The sequence below is a fragment of the Artemia franciscana genome, chromosome 10, assembly GCF_032884065.1.
Source record: "Artemia franciscana chromosome 10, ASM3288406v1, whole genome shotgun sequence".
Lineage (NCBI taxonomy): Eukaryota > Metazoa > Arthropoda > Branchiopoda > Anostraca > Artemiidae > Artemia > Artemia franciscana.
The window spans coordinates 30,530,974-30,550,354 of record NC_088872.1 but is presented as its reverse complement, the minus strand read 5'-3'; the positions used below and the strand labels follow the sequence as shown (position 1 = coordinate 30,550,354).

The window sequence follows — 19,381 nt, the reverse complement described above, 5'->3', positions numbered from 1 at the left end:
ATCCTGGATGCCAAGCAGGGCATGCATACTCAAGAGAAGGTCTAACATAGCTGCAGTATACAGACTTTAAAACCTCAGTTGGTGTACCAAATCTTTTTAGGTTGGAAAATGAATGTAAAAGCGAGGCGCCTTTTTTAGTCAGATAGTTAACGTGCGAATTCCATCTTAAATCATCGTCCAAAAGAATCCCAAGTATTTTAACAGTTTTCTTTGCTGGCAGTATGAAATTATGAGAAGAGTGGTTGTTACCCTTTAGGAAAGAAAATGTCATATAAGAGCTCTTAGTTTCACTGACCGTCAGTTTTACCTTTCCTAATTCAGCTTTTAGATCATGATAGATTTTGATCAAGTCAGACTGTTCAGTAGTCGGAGGGCTTAGTCGCAGTGATAAAACAGTTAAATCATCAGCAAATTTAAAACGCTCGTGTATTGTTTTTAAAATACGGTTAAAAACAATAAGAAAAGAAAGCGGGCCTAATTTAGTCCCTTGTGGTGAACCACAAAAAATATTTACAAATTCAAATGGCTCATGATCAGGAAGTTAAACACACTGAGATCTTTCAAAAAGAAAACTAGCGAGCATTCATACAACAAATGGACGGGCACCCATAGCCTTTGCTTCTTCCACAACTACATTATGATCAAGACTACCAAAAGCCTTAACTATGTCTGCAAATAATGCATCAACACAGGCCCCATTATTTTCTAAGTGCTCAAGGATAGTATCCAACAATGCAACCAAATAATGAACAGTACTATGCCCGGATCTAAATCCAAATTGTTGGGGATCAATATTATCATTTATGTCCTCAAATAAACAATCAAAAATAAAACTTTCAAATACTTTTGAGAGAGCTGGAGTTTTCGAAATCGGCCTCGTCTCGGTTATATCTTTAGGTGCCTTGCATTTGGGGATTGGCGTTACATACGCCTTTTTAAAAATACATGGGAAAATACCATCAATAAAACACTGGTTAAAAATTGTCATTAAAGGAGTAGATAAAAGATCAGCACACTCAATAATCAATTTAATTGGTATCTCACTAGGATAACTAGATTTACGAGAATCAAGTGCCTTTAACCTTTTTAGCAACTGAACAAATCTCTAGTATTGGGATATTTGAAACTGAATCATTCGGTGTAATTTTCTTAGTTGCGGATGAATTTTACAAATAGATGCAAAAAAGTCATTAATTTCACTAGGTAACAGGGGTATACCATTGATATCTCTCTCTTCAACTCTGGTTACTTTTTTCCCGATAATGTTCTGAACTAAGACATGGAACTTCCTTGGGTTGGATTTATATATTTTGCTTATTATTTTAGACCCATACTGCTTACGTGAACATCTTATTTTATATACAATTAAATTTCTTACTCTTTTGAAATCTTTTACGGGTCCAGTTAAATGCAATTCGTTTCTCACTTTTATCAGATTCCAAATCTCTTGAGTCATCCATGGTTTATCATTAGATTTCACATATATTTTTTTTTTTTTTGGGAAAATTTCACAGTATTTTTCGAACAGTTCCTTACAGAATAAACTTGCCATTTTGTCACCATCAGACAATGAGTGAATATCACGCCAGTCACGATCTGTGAGCCATTTCTTGTAGAGACACTATTTATTTGTCTATTTGGGATAAAATGATTGGGTGTCCAAGGAACACACAGGTGATCACTCAAACCTAATTGGCGTAATGTAACTGGAGTATTATAATATTCAGGACAGTTGCTAAAAATGAGATCCAACATACTGTTACCTCTTGTGGGCACATTGACAACCTGCTTAAGTGATAGTGAGTTACTTAGCCATTTGGCATCTAAGTCATTAAAGTCACCACACATTATGATACCAGCATTAGGATACAAGGATCGTACATTGTCAGTGCAATTCTGTAAGTAATTCACAAGGTCTTTACGATAGGGGCCACGGGGTGGATAGTAAACAACACATATCACCAGTGATGCCACTTCCTTGGGAAGCTTCTTAGGCCTGCACCACAACCATAATACTTCAAAACCATGCTTATTTGGTATATTACTGAAAGTGAGAACTCGATTTCTTACAGACGATCGACAAATAATACCAACACCACCACCATGTGTTACTGAAATATCATTGGGTGTCATTCTAGGTTTGAAATAGGTATCATATCCTTCAAATGCTACAACATCTTCAGTCGCGGACCATGATTCACAGATACAAGCAATATCAACCAGTTCATTCTTCAAGCAAAGTTCAACCTCTTCTAATTTGTTCATAAGTGACTGGACATTTGATAATAGTATTTTCTGAAATATATAGGGATGAAAGAAGGGCTTATACTGCGGTCTCGAATCTCCTTGCCAGCGCATTGAATCGGCTCCAAGTTGGGATACTCGGAAGACATGGTTTGAGGGGTGGGTGAATCTTTGATTTCTTTGAAATTCCAAACTGGTTGGTTGTTAGTACTGGATATATTGTCGGAAGGCTGGCAGATGTTGGTTTTTGCCAGTTTCTCCAAGTTTTCATGAGGAGTGGTTGGTATGGGGGGGGAGGGATCTGCATTGGCTGATTTAAGACAGGTGGTTTGAGCTTCGAGCTCATAAGTGGGACTGTAAATTGTTGTCTTTGGCAGCCATGTTTTAACAGAGGTGGAATTTTTCGCTCCCCATTTTTTGAACTTCGAAATTCAGTATTGGAACATAGCTTTTTCCTTCTGGGGGAAGTGAGATGCACATTAGGACAACAGTTCATGAAACAAAGGCCATGAGCAAATTTTTTACACAGAGATCTGTGAGGCAGAATACAACACTCATCACGGCAGATGCCTTTGAAATAATCCAAGCAAATATGGAGAAGCGTGTAATTCTCCGCCTTTCTACAGCCTTGCCTTATGTGAAATCTGCAGACACGTCGTTCAGGAATATGATCTGTTTTAAGACCCTCTTCATCTGTATGTGGAGACTGAGAATACTCTAGGTCGGTTTGTGGTGTTTGACTAGTAAGAAAGCTACTGCATTGAACAGATACATTATTACTGAGAACTTTAGAGCTGGTTATATTACCCTGGTTTAAGCACTTCTCACAGGTAAAAAGAAAGAAACGTCCCGAGGGTTTCTGCAGAGCAAGGACTATGTCTGCATCAATTGCAGCGCAGACCGCATGCACGTGGTGTAAGCAAAGATGCCAATCAAACGAAGGGTTGTCTTTTGTCGGTTCGTCACATAAGAGGCAGCTCAGATCAGGACCCTGAGGAGTCATTTCTTTCCTCGGTGATATTTTCTATAGTATCCATAATTCTCAGTGAACCGCCAGGAATGCCTGGAGATTTAGATGACAAGTTTTCTACTTGGAAGATTGTGCTCTTTTTAAGTTGATCCTGGATTTTATCATTGTTACTTTGCCGTTTCGGACTATTATTTTTCGATCTCAGTTTTTTAAGAGTAAAGGTTTTTGGGGAATCTTTTTGTGTACAAATTACGCACACAAAGGTCTTCTTCAAGTCATTAGAGTGTTTAGTTTTTCCACAATTAAAATGAGACCATTTATTACATTTGATACACTGCACGCCGCCTGTTTTGCTTGTAATTCTTTTTAAACAGATACCACACTGCTCCAGATCCATAATAAATATCGCTAGTGAGTACACCGAGTTCAAATTGCAAAAATGTCAATAGTAAATAAATCAAAACAATCGGATATTAAAGGACTCTAGGGAAATTACTCAGGTTAATTCTTAATCAAAGTTCCCAAGGGAATTTTCACTCAAGAAGAAAAATAATCCGCTTATTCAAAATATAATCCCTTGGTTACTGAATTGAATATTAGCTGTAGGTCTGGTAGAGACTATAATCCTTTAGTAATAGGTTATGCTAAAAAAACAGTTATTTATGGATATTTTAATGCGCACAGCCTTCTGTGGGGGGACAAGTCAGCAAATAAACTGGCAAGTTTATTGAAAGTTTTATATCAAATAATACTGAATTTGCATTTGCTACCCCTCCGAATCTAAATACATATTTTGACCACCAAAAGTGGTAAATTTTCCGCAATTGGCCTACAAATTGTGTCAATAAATATTTTGAGTAATATTTATATAAATAGAATTGACAACCTTTGCAAAGACCGTTTTGCCATAGTTTCCTCATTAAATGAACCAGCTAAGATTCACAACCTCAAATATATTAACACTAAAGCAAATCGCTTCAAAAATAAGCTTATTGATGAAATTTTAAGTCTCGCCCAGGAATCATATGTTTCACTGGTAACAGCTGACACACATGCTGAAGTTTTGGCATCCATACTAACAAATAGAGCTAATCATGCTATCCCATAGACAGCACCCAGGAAAACAACCTCAAACACACTCCTAAAGCACGGTGGGCAAAAGAGTGCCAAATTAACTGGAGAACAAAAAAGGTAGCTTGGAGAACAGGTATAATTGGTAACCATCAGGCAGATGAAATTGCAAAAAAAATGCTTTGAATATTGACCAGGCAAGTGGGAGACCAATCCCCATTAGAGACATATACTGCTGGAGATTATCAGAGGTATTGTTAAATAAGAATAATACAACTTTATTGCCCTTCCCCAATAAGTACCTTTCTAAACATCATTATAGAATTTGGTCTGGCTTGAATGGGCCAAATTTTCAGGCGTTTTCATATCAGTTCCCTAATTCAAGTGGTTGAGTTCCCTCTTCCCCTCTTTACAGGTATTGTAATTTAAAAAATGAAACAATTAACCATTGCCTATTTAAATGTAATATGCTGACGTCTGCATAGTATATCCTGCAATATAAACTGTTAAGGTGCTTCAAACACCACAAAATCACACTATCAGCTAAGAGTCTATCTGACTATACTTGCACACAGAGCTCAGAAATCAGTGTTTATTTTGTTATATTTCAACTGTGTTCATCTCACAGAGATGAGAATTCTCAAATGGAAAAAGGGAATTTTGTAACTTTGATGGTTTCTTAAACGTGTTTCCTGTCATTCATAGCACTCAGTCATCAGCATATGGTATATCTGTATGAGGGAGGATCCTTTCACAGAGGAAAGGTGTGAATAACAGGCAACCGAGGACTATACCCTCTAGAAGGTGTATGGCTATTGCTCTGGGAGAAGAGCTGTATTAATCTGAACAATGAAAGATCTCTTTTCAATATAGGATTTGATTATTGAAAGCACTGATGGAGGTAGTCCAATGTTTTTAAGCTTGGCAATTAGTAGTTGATGGTCCATATTATCATAGGCACTCTTGAAATCCAAAAATAGCAGCAATTAGAATATGATTCTTGGAACTGTTTTCCTCTATAGATTTTTTTTTTTTTTTTTTTTTTTTTTTTTTTTTTTTTTTTTTTTTTTTTTTTTTTTTTTTTTTTTTTTTTTTTTTTTTTTTAAGAAACCAAACGTTTGTGGATGAATGGCGTTTGCTGAAGCCAGTTTGATTCTGAGGCATCATATTTTACCCTCTACATGCCATAGAAGTTAATAATAGATGATATTCTTTATGAACTTTCCTTGCATTAGAGTTATTACAGTTGAGGAAGTAGGAAGTTTTTTTGTCTAGAATAGGCAGAAGAGATACCATTTCCAGATCTTGGGGCTTACTAATGTGTACCATGCAAGACTAAAACAAGTTAAAAGTTTCTGTTTAAAAATTAGTTTGATGTTTTTAATCTATGTCAAATGTATATCACATGTTTTCCTTTTACTGTAATGTCTTGTACTTTTGAGCTAATTCATTTCAGAAGGTAAGAAAATACACTCTGATTCCTGATAAGGTTGATAAATAGTTTTCGTGTTTGTTATGGTAGGCATATTATGGGTGTTGGTTATTAAATTTGAGGGGAACTGTTGCAAACAGATTTTCCTTACATTATCATAAGAGGAGTTATTAAGATAAGATAGCACTTTTATTTGAAAAAAAAATCTCTATAAAAACTCATCTGATCTGAATTCATAATTTAATGTAAAAAAAAATTACAAAATACACAATCAAACACAAATCAGGAAAACAGATATGATTAAATTTGCCAGTACATTAGAATTACTAATGTAATTGAACAAATCAGATGCTTCAGCTGGATGGCCAATTGGGTTATAAAAACTGATTATATATATTTGTGTTTTATTGAGCCAAATTTTGGCTTAAATTGTATCAAGATGATTACGAAGACAAGGTAAACCAATACCACTGTACTCGATGTTATTTTTATGAAGATTTTTTTCTATGGTATCACTTGATGGAAATCTTGTTTGTAATCTAGCTGGGCATGGTAGCAGAGGTAGCTCTCACATCTCTAGATATGAGGATGAGGTTCTTTGGCCAGTTTTTATGACTCTGATTGTGAGACTGCAAGATGAATTTCTATGAATATGACGCTTTGTGAGGGAAACTTGGTACTCAGGGAAGGGTGAATTGGGTGTTCTTTGTGTGACAGGTTTAGCAGGGTCTGTTTATTTACTTGTTGGGTGGGTATAGGTTGAGTGCGCTGCCATTGCTTCCAATGCAACAAATGGGTATGGGAGTTCTTATTGTAATGCTACTTGAAGAGACAGGGCTCCTTTTCATATGTTCAGCATTTTATTTTGTTATTCAGTGCATGTGGGTTTCAAGTCTCTTCATGTTGTTTGAACATGCATGCAGTTGAAACTATCCATTGTTATAACCCATTTAGCCGGTAAAACTGACATTTAAAAAGTGTTATATAATTATATGAAGCTATTGGTGGAGAGGGATATCAGATCTTTGTTGGGGGAGGAATCACCTAAATACTCAAAATGTATTTTTAGACATGAGACATGCTTCAAACAAACATGGAGAGGGGGAGGTAGTCATTGGTCTCCTTTTATTTAGAAGAATATATTTAAACTAAAAATGCCATTTAGATCTTGATATGATGATAGCTTCCCTCTTTTTACAAAAATGTTGGTTTTTCTAGAGGTTCTGTTCATTTTTTGAAATCAAAGCATTATGATTCAAATTTGAATCAAGGTGTAAAGAGCAAGAAAATGCAAGTAAATGCCCTTAAACCAAATTCAAGAACACATATCCTCCTGAAATAGTAAACTGTAACCAAGACATATATATATATATATATATATATATATATATATATATATATATATATATATATATATATATATATATATATATATATATATATATATATATATATGTTGCTGCTCGATATGTTATTTTGATCGATTCCTTGAAGAGCTAAAACTTGCTGAAGACCTCTGAAATAATTGCCTTGATTAAAGTATAACTTTCTCTTCATTGGGCTCAAGAGAGAAGAGTTGAAAGAACATTTAGCTCAAGAGAGCATATTAACTCATAGTAGTTAAGGATTATGCATAGCTTGGTGATGGCTATGTTAAGTTTGCTTGTTTGTTTCACAAGGGGAATATGTGCTCCAGAGGGGAATTCTATAGTTGCGTATTTTGTGCTCCAATAAGCAAGTATTTGAGTGGGATCTAGTAAATATCAATCCTCTAGAGTATATTTACTGATAATCAGATGGAACAGATGGCATAGAGTGATAGTGAATTGCTATGACTCCTCATGGTCTTTACTGCTGCTCTTTTAAGGCTGTCACTGCTAGTATCGAACTCATTACAGCATCAACGGAAAGTTTCTTCAAATAAGTTTCGTTGTGCATTTGGAAACTCATGTATTCCCATATGGTCTTAAGCAGTCTTCTAAATATAGAATACTAACTAATAGCTTTGCTTTGAAAGATGATTTTTGTGGTCAATTAATCTCTTTGAGTCTCATATTGGGAGAAGTTAAGAATCATAATTGATCACTTCTTAGACTAGCTATAACAAAACTAAATGAGAATTTTCTTCATTACAGGGATTTAAATCAACAAGTGGCTGAAACACAAGCTTCCAAAATCATGCCCCCCCCTCCTCTTTATGTGATTTGAAGTTTTGGCAATATTAGAAAATAGAGTAAAAAGAATATGACAATTTTTGAGGGTATATTCAAAAAACTAGAATGGGTCATGGTTGTTGAATGGAACTTTTAAGGAACAAATATAAAAAAAACATGCTTTAAGTTAAATGTAAATTCTGTAATTTATTGCAGGCAAATCATAAACATGGGCTATTGGCTGCTGCACTTAAAATTAACCACTTTAGGCCTTTTCAGAGAATTAATGAACAGAAGCAAATATCAGTGTAACATAAATGGCTGTCAAGCTTCATTCACAAGACCATGGAGACTGGAGGCCCATATAAGAGTCCATCAAGGGGCAGTGAGTATATTTTAGTCTTTAGGTGTGGTTTAAAAATATCATGTTTGCTGGCAGTTGTGCAAATTCAAAAAATTGTAGGCAATCTCTACAAGACAGCATTTTAAGGAATCTTTTAAAACCTTTTCAGCTTGATATTCTTAAATTACCCAAGTAAATACAACATAAGAGGATAAGATATGGTTAGTAGCACCTTTGGTACTTTTTTGTCTTAGAAGTAAACACATTTTGTTGGTACTTTCTGCAAAATTTATTGGAAATTTTTAACAATAGCAACTATAATTTTCCATCCAACTGGTAAGTTTGGATTTGCAATGGACCACAACAACAGATCCATATTTGCAAGCTATGCTTGGGTAATATCCGTGCTTTGTCAGTAGGAAAACTTCTACTTGAGCTAATTCCAAAGCTTTGTTTGAACCAGGTTTTATAAATTGAATCTGGAGAAAGCAGACTTTTAAGCCAAAGGTCTAGCGTGCTGTTAGTCCAAAGGGCAATAAAGTTGATGCTGTTCCTATATAAGACATGTGTTTTATTTTGCTTTTTTTGTCAAGCAGAACTTGAAACAATGTTTTATAAACAAATGTTTTTACAAAAAAAAAACATTTTTTTTCCAACATAATCAGGATCAAAGACAGCCTGTAAAATATTATCTACGATTTCAAGGAGTTTCCCTTGCAGAAGCTAATACATACTATCTCTAGTTGCAGCTAACTCACTAGAATTTAGAAATTCCAAGCAGTGCTTCCACTTTCTTTTTCTGAAAATCTGTAACGACTCCAAAAAAGTCGGGAGATTATCGGGAGGTTTTTTTTTAAGCCGGGGAAAAAATCAGGAGGTTTTAAACAGCTGTTTTGTCTCACATACCGGTTGTATTGGTGGTAAAAATGTCAGTAATAGAGAGACAGAACAAAGTAGAATCGAAAATATGTTTTAGAGTCTTAAGTCCGGTCTTCACCTCCCGGAACTTCCGGAATCTGGGCTTCCAGATTATTCTTTGACGTCTTCTTCTGCTTGCATCTCGAATATGAATCGGTCCGAAAGTATATCAAAATCATCTGGAAAAAAGGGACTTTTGAACTTCCAGATTTCCGGAATTTTGAAGTATCGCAGAAGAAATTCAAAAAAAATCTCGGAAAATCTGGGAACCCAGATTCCGGAAGGTGAAGACTTATTATTACTCCAAAATCAGCTATCAACAAGGACCAATGCTTCTTTCATACAAAACTTATGCAAACTAAATGGTTTTATTGAAAGTCATCTAAAACTACTTGTTCACATAATTAGAACTAGAATTACGATTACGAGTAACAGAACTCGGGCAGAATTTTCACTGTATCACACTGCAGCTAAAACTACTTGATCACATAACTTGAACTAGGATTATGAATACGAATCACAGTCAGAATTTTCACTAGATAACACTGCAGCTAATCCTGATCGTCAACGGTATTGTTTGCTCTTTCTGGGGCCAGACGAGCTCGCGCTAAAGAAGCCGGTTTCAAGATAGCGGCAGTAGCGGTTGCGGAAGCAACTACGCCTTTCAGTAAGTGCCTCATGCTCCCATCTACGACCAGAGACTGAGGTGTCACCTTAAGCCTACTCATGCCAAGTTTAGTCTGAAGCGTTGAACTAATCGTAACTGTCGACAGGCAGTTACGTTTGTCTGTTTTGGCGTCCTTCAAAGTACTAAACGGTCTCTCCGCTATTACGTTCCAAAACGGTAGAGCGTACAGGTACTCAACGACAAGCCTCAGGTTACCAAACTTTGGTTTGCCGTTAGAGTATTTCTGGGCAAATATAAGCTTCCAGTAGTCAGTTACTGAGAGCGAACTGGTATCTTCGCCATTTGACTGTCTTACAGAGCTCTGCTCTCTCCACTCTCTGTCTATCAGACTTTTGGACCAGGAGGGTAAGCTATATTTCGCCAAAAATGGTGCCAGGCTAGGAGGATTCAGATCCTGAGCCTGAACAGGGTCAAGTAGTTCTGAGAAGGCGAAAATGTCCGAGTCGAACGAGAAGCGGTTTTTAATCTGGACCACCACTTCCTTGTAAAATTCTCTCGCGGTAGAATAAACCTTGTCAACTTCGTCGGGATTGGCATTTCGTCCATCACTAGACGCAAGAAGGCCAGTCATTGCTGCTTCGGCATCTAAGCCGAGGTAGACCTTTCGCAGATCTACATAACTGGCTTCGTCTTCAACATCAATTTTCATGATGTCGGTACAGCTCCTTACTGCGCGAGCATTCATAAAGTTTTTCAACAGAGTTTCCACCAATTGAATGACTTCGATTTTCAGTCGGTAGAAAATAGGTGCCTGGGACTGGAAAAGGGTATTGAAGTCGTTCAAAAGTCCCAGCGCGTAGTCCACGAACATCATGACGATCCTCATAAATGGATTTTTCAGGGCACTCAGAACTAACTCACTGCCGTGAGTCGGATCTTCAAAATGGGCACTGGTAAAATACAAGGTTAGGGCATTCCACTGCTCTAGAATTCGGTGGACACAGTTCTGTAGCGAAAGCCATCTTGTTTGACCTGGTGCCAATATCTTGTGGACCGCAGTCTCTGAAAACAATTGAAATTCTTTCAGGGCAGCGGTACGCTTGGCGCTCATATTGAAATGATTGTACACATGACGACACAGGTCTTCTAGAGTCTTCGTCAGTTTCTTGCAGGTGTATGAGGCGAACAGATGAATGGAATGACAACTGCACTTCACTATTAATACCCAAGGGTAGCTTCTTTGGATCAGAGTCGCCACTGAGTTGTTACAACCCATCATGGCGTTCGTGGTATCACTACAGAACCCGACCCAATTCCGTAAAGGCACTTCACTTACTCTTAAAAACTCCAAAGTTTCCTCCAGTTTGGTGAAAATGGAAACTGCTGATCCGTTTGAGCACTCCACAAAATCAATGACATCGATATCCGTTTCCATTTCGTTGTTACAAAAGGAAACACATACAGCGAGCTGTTTAACGGTTCCCACATCCGTCGTTTCGTCGATGACCAAAGAAAAAGGTCTCACCTTCATTTCTTCGACAACTTTTTGCTTGTAGTAAGGACCGAGTCCCTGACGAACAACATTCACAACTTTTTGTTTCCCGAGACGCACTTTATCAAGGACCGATTTTGGTGGCATCGCTTTCAGCAGGGGAATCAACTGGTCCGAAAGGGAAAATGGCAGGTTGTCGCTGACCAGGAATGAAGAAATTTTAGCTTCAGTCTCAAGCACAGACAGAAACTCGTCAGGAACCATGTACACTGAAATAGCAGGAGGCATAGCTTTTGGGGTCACTGTGTTTTTAACATGCACAGAAGTACGGGCATGGGCAGTGAGATCTGTTTTACCCTTTTTGTAGGAAAGCTCAGCGTTGCACCACAAACAGATAGCAACTTCAGATCCGTGCTTCTTCGAAAGCCAGCCTTTAAATGTATCTTCCATCTCCCAGGATTTCACATACTTTTGCTCGTAACGTTTTCCACTGTTCTTTTTCTTTCGGGGCTTGGGGCTTGGTTCCACAATTATCAATTCATCATCTGAGCCACTAGTGCTAGGAACAATTTCGATTTTCTTTTCAATTTTCCTTCGTTTTATATCCTGAGCTTCATTGGAGTCAGAATAATCTGCGTCCGACATTTCTCATGAGCCTGGAAAGTGTTGTTTGTTACTGGACATACTGCAACATGTATTTGTTTAGGCTCATGTGCACTTATAATATAAGTTTGTTTTCTCGGAAGACCAGTCATTGGTCAAATATTAAATAGTACAGATATTCAAGGAGTCTGGCGAAGACCGGATCTACAAGACGCAATTGTCTGGATCAAATATAAAATTTATGGGATCTCATCGAAACCTTTGGTCTTGTTATGTTATATTTTGAGAGAACCCTGCAAGTCAGGAGTGTTGATAGTGAGATTTATAGTAAGAGCGCATTGCAGTGGACACGTGCTGTACTTTTGTCATGTATATAAGTCTTATATACATGACAAAAGTACAGCACGTGTCCACTGCAATGCGCTCTGACTATAAATATAAGTCTTATATACATGACAAAAGTACGGCACGTGTCCACTGCAATGCGCTCTGACTATAAATCTCACTATCAACACTCCTGACTTGCAGGGTTCTCTCAAAATATAACATAACAAGACCAAAGGTTTCGATGAGATCCCATAAATTTTATATTTGATCGAGACAATTGCGTCTTGTAGATCCGGTCTTCGCCAGACTCCTTGAATATCTGTACTATTTAATATTTGACCAATGACTGGTCTTCCGAGAAAACAAAGTTCAGGTTTGGATTCAGCATATGGTTTTTCCCCTATCTTTGATCAAAGCTTCCTGCCTTGCTTCTACCAAATATCCGTTGTCGGCCGGATTCCCGGTGAACTACTTGTCCAGCAAAAACTAAACCTCAAAATAAATTAGGTACATCCCCCTAATCTTATATCGAAACTCTAACCAACTTCAGATAAACTTTAAACTTAAAAAAAAATCGGGTTTTGGCCGATTCCGGGCGAACTATTTGCCCGGCGAGCCCTATTTGCTCTCCTTACCACTATATCGAACCTCTTATTAACTTTAAATTTTACTTTTTAAAATTTTCCGGTTTAGGCCTAGTTCCGGGCGAACTGTATGTCCGAGTAGAAAATAATTGTCATATATGGATTCAGTATATTTTCTTACCCCTAAAGTGAACATTTAATCAACTATAAATAAAACTTTTAATTTTTTTTTCCGGCTTTGGCCGGATTCCGGGCAAACTAAATCGTCCGAGTAGTTGACGATTGTCATGTACGAATTCAGCATGTCTTCTTACCCCTTTAATCGAGCCTTTAATCAACTTCAAATCAAACTTTTACTTTTAACAAATTTTCCGGTTTTGGCCGGATTCCGGACGAACTAATTGTCCGGCGAGAAAATAAGTTTCAGATATGGATTCAGCATGTCCTATATGGACTATCTCATTGGCTTTTTAAAACATTTGTTTCGTTCCTTATTTTGAAACCCCTCCCCCACCCCTAGATATGGGGCTACAGGGCTCATCTACGAACTTGGCCTGTACTTTGACCCAATTGATCCTCATACCAAATTTGAAGAAAATATCTCTACCCCATCGAGAGTTATCGTGCTAACAGACGGACGGACGGACAACTTTTGCGATGTCATAGATATCCCTCCACTTACGTGTTGGGATCCCAAAAACCATAACAGTTCGCTTTGGGGCTCAAATTGAAAAAAAAAATTATTGGTTCTCTCCGTGCGTTAAAATCCATTTTCATGAATAAGTAAGGAACTAATATTTTCCTGTTTACTAAGGTGATTTTGTTTTATCTTCCTTTTGTTTATATTTTTTTAAGGAGAGAGCTGTTAGTTTTTTTTAAGGAAAACGACTAATATTTTGGAAAGTTTGAACATTGGAAGTTTAAGGTGGTTTGAATCATTAATATTCTTCAGGAGTATAGGCCTATAGTTATCAGAGGTATTACTTATGAGCGCAAATGGGCGGTAGGCCACAAACCCTAGACAAAATTCACGCCACAAAAGGTAAGCCATCACTTTAACACAACTGATGAAAACAAGACTCATTATAACACTTGTTCTCACAATGTTTCTAATTTTAACAGCTGTCTAGCCTTGGAACTTGGAGAGTAGGCTACCTACAGACAATGATTTATTTAATTTTGGCCCACTTGTTAATTCCAGCAGAGTTATACAAAACAATCTAAAAGGAATGATATGAAACACAACAAGAGCTAGTAGCTCGTGTGGCACTTGCAAGGCTGGTTCAGAAAATGAAATACAGAATTTGCTTTTCGTTCTGATCATTTGAAACCAAAACCCTTGAGATAAAAATGACCATGAACTTGGAAATCACGAGAATGTATCGTTTTGTAAAAAGTATTTTATTTTTGGATTTGGCTGTAATGATGCGTACTTTTCTGTAAATGATTTATCCAGAGCATCTGTTTTTTTATTTCCACAAAGTTACATCCCGATCTCTCCAGTCTAAGCCGGTCACGTATCCTCCCCCCCCCCCCCAAATAGTTGTCGGATCCGGTCCGGACATGAAAAAGATCACCAGAGACATGTCCTCTTTTCAATTATTAAATTTCACTCGAATCTGATCACCTGTTCCAAATTTACGCATGACTCAATATTGCGGATTCCCCCTTCCTCCACTCCCCCTACGACTATCGGACCGAGTAAATTTGTATTTACAAGTCAGTTTGATCGGGTCCCTGATACGCTGATCCCACCATTCTAACCGTTTTTCGAGATTTTCGGTCTCCCCAAAACAGAACAAATAACACACTTTGAAAAGCAAAATAATACACTTTTAATAGACTTTGAACACTGACATAAAATTTAGACATATCGGCACTTTGAAAACAGATTTGTCCCTTTGAAAACAGATTTGGTATGGCTGGCTTTGGCCTACATCTTAAAATCCATCCTCCTATCCTCCTATATTGTGAAGCAGAGCAAAATAACACTAGACAGTAGCGCCAAGACCTGGAAAAAGTGAGACACACTCGAACAGCAGCCACACTAGCACCACTAGCGATAATGAACGTCCCTACTGAAACTCAATCGGTCTTGCACCAGCGCTGGCTCCAATAACTTCATATTTTGAACAAAGCAAAAAAAAAGATACGACCTCCCCGTGTTTCCTCGACGTGTGCAGACCGCATATTACCTTTACTAGAAATTTCTAAACCCGCATGTTTGTCTCGCTTTAAATGTCGCAATCGTAGTGGGCGGCGCTATGAGTATGGCCCGTTTGCAAAGCAAGGAAAGCATAGTTCTTGACCCTACTCCCTAGTGTTATTTTGCTCTGTTGTGACTTGTGAAGCCGATTTCGCCGACACTCGAAATCGTTATTTTGATATAGGCTAGGCTAGTAGTCTGGCGAATACCGGATATCTATAAGACCCGTAAGAATAGTGTATTCGAATTTGTACTATAGAATCCTTGAACTGGCAACAGGTTAAGAATTGGTTTCAAGTTAAAACATGTTATTTTGGTAAAGAAACAGATCATAGAAGCAGAAAAGCCGCCTACCCCCTAGGACAGGTCAGTAGCCTACTTCTTGGGTTGCCCACGTGCAGGGATGTATAATTGTCCAGTTCCAGGAAACTTGGTACTTACCCTAAAAAAAATCCTGTCACATAAGATAAGCCACGTCCTTATTGTACACAAATTATCCAGTGGAAATGAACTATCTGAGTTGACTGATCAGATCAGATGAAGTTATGAACTGAGAATCAAATCAAATCAACCCTTTTTCGAACACAACAATGGTCTCTCACGGGACAAGCTGCCGACTAGGTCATTAATTAGGGTCCGCAGTTGACTTCCTCGAATCAAACGCGGCTGTCGGCTTTGAAATCCCCCTTTTACGGGCAACAAGGACATATTTTGCATTCTGCCAGACAATCAAGAAAGATCAGAAACTTCAAGTTGGACAGAAATCGGGAGATTATCGGGAGGAAATTTCAGTCGGGAGATTTTCCAAAAAGTCGGGAGATCTCCCGATAAATCGGGAGGAGTGGAAGCACTGATTCCAAGTCCGAGTCATTTTTGTAGGTGTCGCTGTTGTCCATGCCATATCATTCCACCCAAAAACTAAAATTTCATCGTTCTATTGCCACCGTACTTAACCTGGATGCAATAATACGATAGCATGCTTAATTGCAGTATCTTTAGATATATTAATTCGTCACGCTCGCCGAATAAAATCCTCTGTCAAATGATTTTTGAATCTTTCCCAAAGAGCTTATGGATCAGCAGGATTTCCGAAAGCAAGAATCTGTGCAAATAATATTCGCATTACAGAAGGCTCTTGGGCCTCTCACATCCAGGGCAGACAGAAGCAGCTCTGGTTCGTGTCATATTCAGTATACAATTCTACTTATAGTACAACTAATTAATAAGTCCAAAACCAATTTCCTACCAAACGAGGGCGTTAATTCGTAATAACAAGGGAATTTATATTCAAATAATCCAAGTTCCTATTCTGAAACTATTTTCAATAAATGTTCGTTGGGAAATCAAGTAACTAAATAATCCAAGTTCAAATTTTTTCAAGTTCAAGGTTGATTATGAGAAGTCCATAGGGAATCATAATTGAGTCTTAGTGTATAATGGGATTATGTTCAGATTATATCCAATAGAGGTGTTTACAGTATGAACTCTCAATCAAGAATATGAGCTTGAAACCTCTACAGCAGTGTTCTTTGATATGCTGAACCTAATGTTGTGATAAGATTGTTTGACATGTTAATCAGATTCGAACTTTTTATTTCAGATATTGTAAATATTTTACTTTATCTCCCCCCTTGGTATAGTATGGTAAGATAATTCGTAAGTTTGATGTCCCTGATATAAGTGCAAAGTTGACCTTCCTGCATGGAAGGTTGTCGGAATCAGCTTTTTATCATACATCGCCTCGTCATCCTTTGGTCCGTCTGTTCGGTTAATGTCATTGTAGCGTAGTGTTTTTTTTTCTATTTGTAGTGTATTTTATTTGCGGTGTATTTCATTTTCTTTTTTTTGTGTTACTCCACAAGTGCCATAGCTTGTTATGATGTGGGTTATAAATAAATTATTATTATTATTATTATTAATATTTTGGATATTCTTTTGGGCATCGAACCGATAATCGAGTTCAAAGCCATGAACCAAGCACGCTTGTTTGCGGTACAAAGAATGTTATTCATAGTTTTGAGATCTTCAAACATGTTGCATTTTTCACATGATAGAGAAGTACTTGCAAATAGATGCACTTAGGATGATCTAGAAAATCTACGTTATGAATTTGACCGGTGACACTCAGTCAAGGGATTCGTGGTTCCCATACACTCGTTTTTCGATTCTATTTAAAGTGATTCCATTAGCACGGTCTTGTAAAAATTCTTCTTTGTTCATTTCGTCTAATTTGGGATCATAACGACGCCGATACTTTGGTTTTTCATCGTCCGCTAGAGATGTAACTGAACTGTATTGGATTAGAAAACCGAAGCGGCACTGCAATTTTCAATTTTTATTGACCATACGACTCGCATTTAGATTCAATTCCCACGCAGATTATCCATCATACCCTTTGAAACTAATTCTCCTAGTAAAACATCGTTGGTGTTTGGAAATTCAGCCAAAAGAAGATCATCAATTTCGACTGGATTACAGATTTAATCACGAGGACTCGTGGTCAGTAGCAAATGCATATGTGGTGGTCCACGTCTTTGAAATTCAATTGTATACACATGTGCTGCAACTTTTCCAAATATCTGCCTTTTATCAATATCATCGATCATTTTCTCAAATTTTAGTTTCGCAACTCGAGCAACGAGATCAGGATTATCTTGGGTGGACTGTTCTATGATAAACTTATTATCATCAGATTTAATGCTTGCTGTTTTTTTTATATATATCGGGCCTATCAGGATTGCAAATCATAATTATAAAGAAATATGGTGGTAGAAGGTGACAAACAATAGCCAAGGCATCTTCACAATGTTCAGCAAAGTAGCGTGTTGATTCGATGAATGATGACGGGAGAATTACCTTTTTGCCAAGCCGCTGGACCCCGGTACTATATACACATTGACATGCTTGTACGCAAGCATAGAAATATTCTGATAATTACTGTGTTGCGACAGCAAAACTTTGGTTTTGTCGTTTTTTTTTTTGTTTTTTTTTTTGTTCCTTGCACCACGATTTCAGCTTATTCCTAGAAAGTGGTAAGGACCTAACTTCTGCGGTTTTTAAAGAAAATGTGGACCTTAGGCCGGATTAATGAATATGACTTTGCATTTTGGAAAGCTTTGTAGAACTCTTGTCTGGGGCCAAAAATCTATTGTTTCTACCCATTTCTGTTTGTGATTTCAACTGAGTTTATAATTGGGTTTTTCGCACTTGGGATTGCGGTAGAAAAATGGTATCAGTTGTGTCTCTTAAACTTTAAAAGTTCTCTCATTGCCAAAGAAATTAGAGTTTATCCTTTGCTCCTTCCTAAGTGATGACGTTAGAAACTTGGCCTGTGGCAAAAAAGTCATATTTTGAACTAAGACAGATAGATTTTTTTTTTTCGACGACAGTCGATAGCTCTTGATGAGCTGATCAAACTATATGCCATCCATTTTTTGGTAGAAAAATTCCTTCATGAGATATATCAGTTTGAAAGTTTAAAGGGGTTGACAACTTCTGTAGAAGGTATACACTGAAACCAAAAATAAGCCGACACAGAAATGGTATCAGATGTACTCTTAAACTTTGAAAATTCTCTTATTGCCAAAGAAATTAGAGTTTATCCTTTGCTCCTTTCTAAGTGATGACATTAGAAACTTGGCCTACGGCAAAAAAGTCAACTTTTGAACTAAGACAGATAGATTTTTTCGACGGCAATCGATAGCTCTTGATGAGCTCATCGGAGTATATGCCGTTCATTTTTTGGTAGAAAAATTCCTTCATGAGCTATACCAGTTTGAAAGTTTAAATTTGTTGACAACTTCAGTAGTAAGGTACACACTGAAACCAAAAATAGGTCGATACCAACTGTGAGACATATAGAGGAGTTTTAAGTAACAGTCAGCTGTTAGGTCATAAACATTTTCGGTAATGAGGGGTTCGCAACTTCTGCTACTTGGTGTACCTATTATTTGTTTTGGTGTATTTTATGATAAGACCAATTTGGTTCCAGTGGTAAGAAATGTAGGGGACTTGTAAGTAATAATCGGCTGTTAGGCTACAATCATCTTCATCGATGAGGGTTTGCAACTTTTGCTAGTTGTAATGAGGGGTTTGCAACTTTTGCGAGCATGTGTACCTAGTATTTATTTTAAGATCCTTACAGATTAAAAACTTCAGCGTATAATCGAAGCGAGGAAACAAAACCAAAGTGTTGCTCTCGCAACACTTTAGTCGGCGAAGCCGAACATAGGTTGCCGCTGCACCTCACGTTGCCCATGCAACGTAGATCTAGTATTTTGTCTCGAAAAGCAAATACATTAAATGAGCTACTTTTAAGCATTGCTGTGCAGAAGGGAAATTTTTGATTTAAGAGTCCTGGTTGAGGGATCGGTATCCCTCCTAACCCCTCGCTCTTTAAGCTAAAGTTTG

General features: G+C 37.5%; 1 protein-coding gene across 5 annotated transcripts in view; it reads left to right on the top strand.

The window, feature by feature from the left end:
- The window catches only part of LOC136032055 (transcription factor IIIA-like), a 79,994-nt gene that overhangs the window by 6,646 nt on the left and 53,967 nt on the right, over positions 1-19,381 (top strand). For all 5 annotated transcript variants that reach the window (XM_065712165.1, XM_065712164.1, XM_065712161.1 and 2 more), the window contains exon 2: positions 8,150-8,255. In XM_065712165.1, coding sequence (XP_065568237.1) covers positions 8,157-8,255 — 99 coding nt within the window. In that variant the 5' untranslated portion in view covers positions 8,150-8,156. The remainder of the gene's footprint in view (positions 1-8,149; positions 8,256-19,381) is intronic.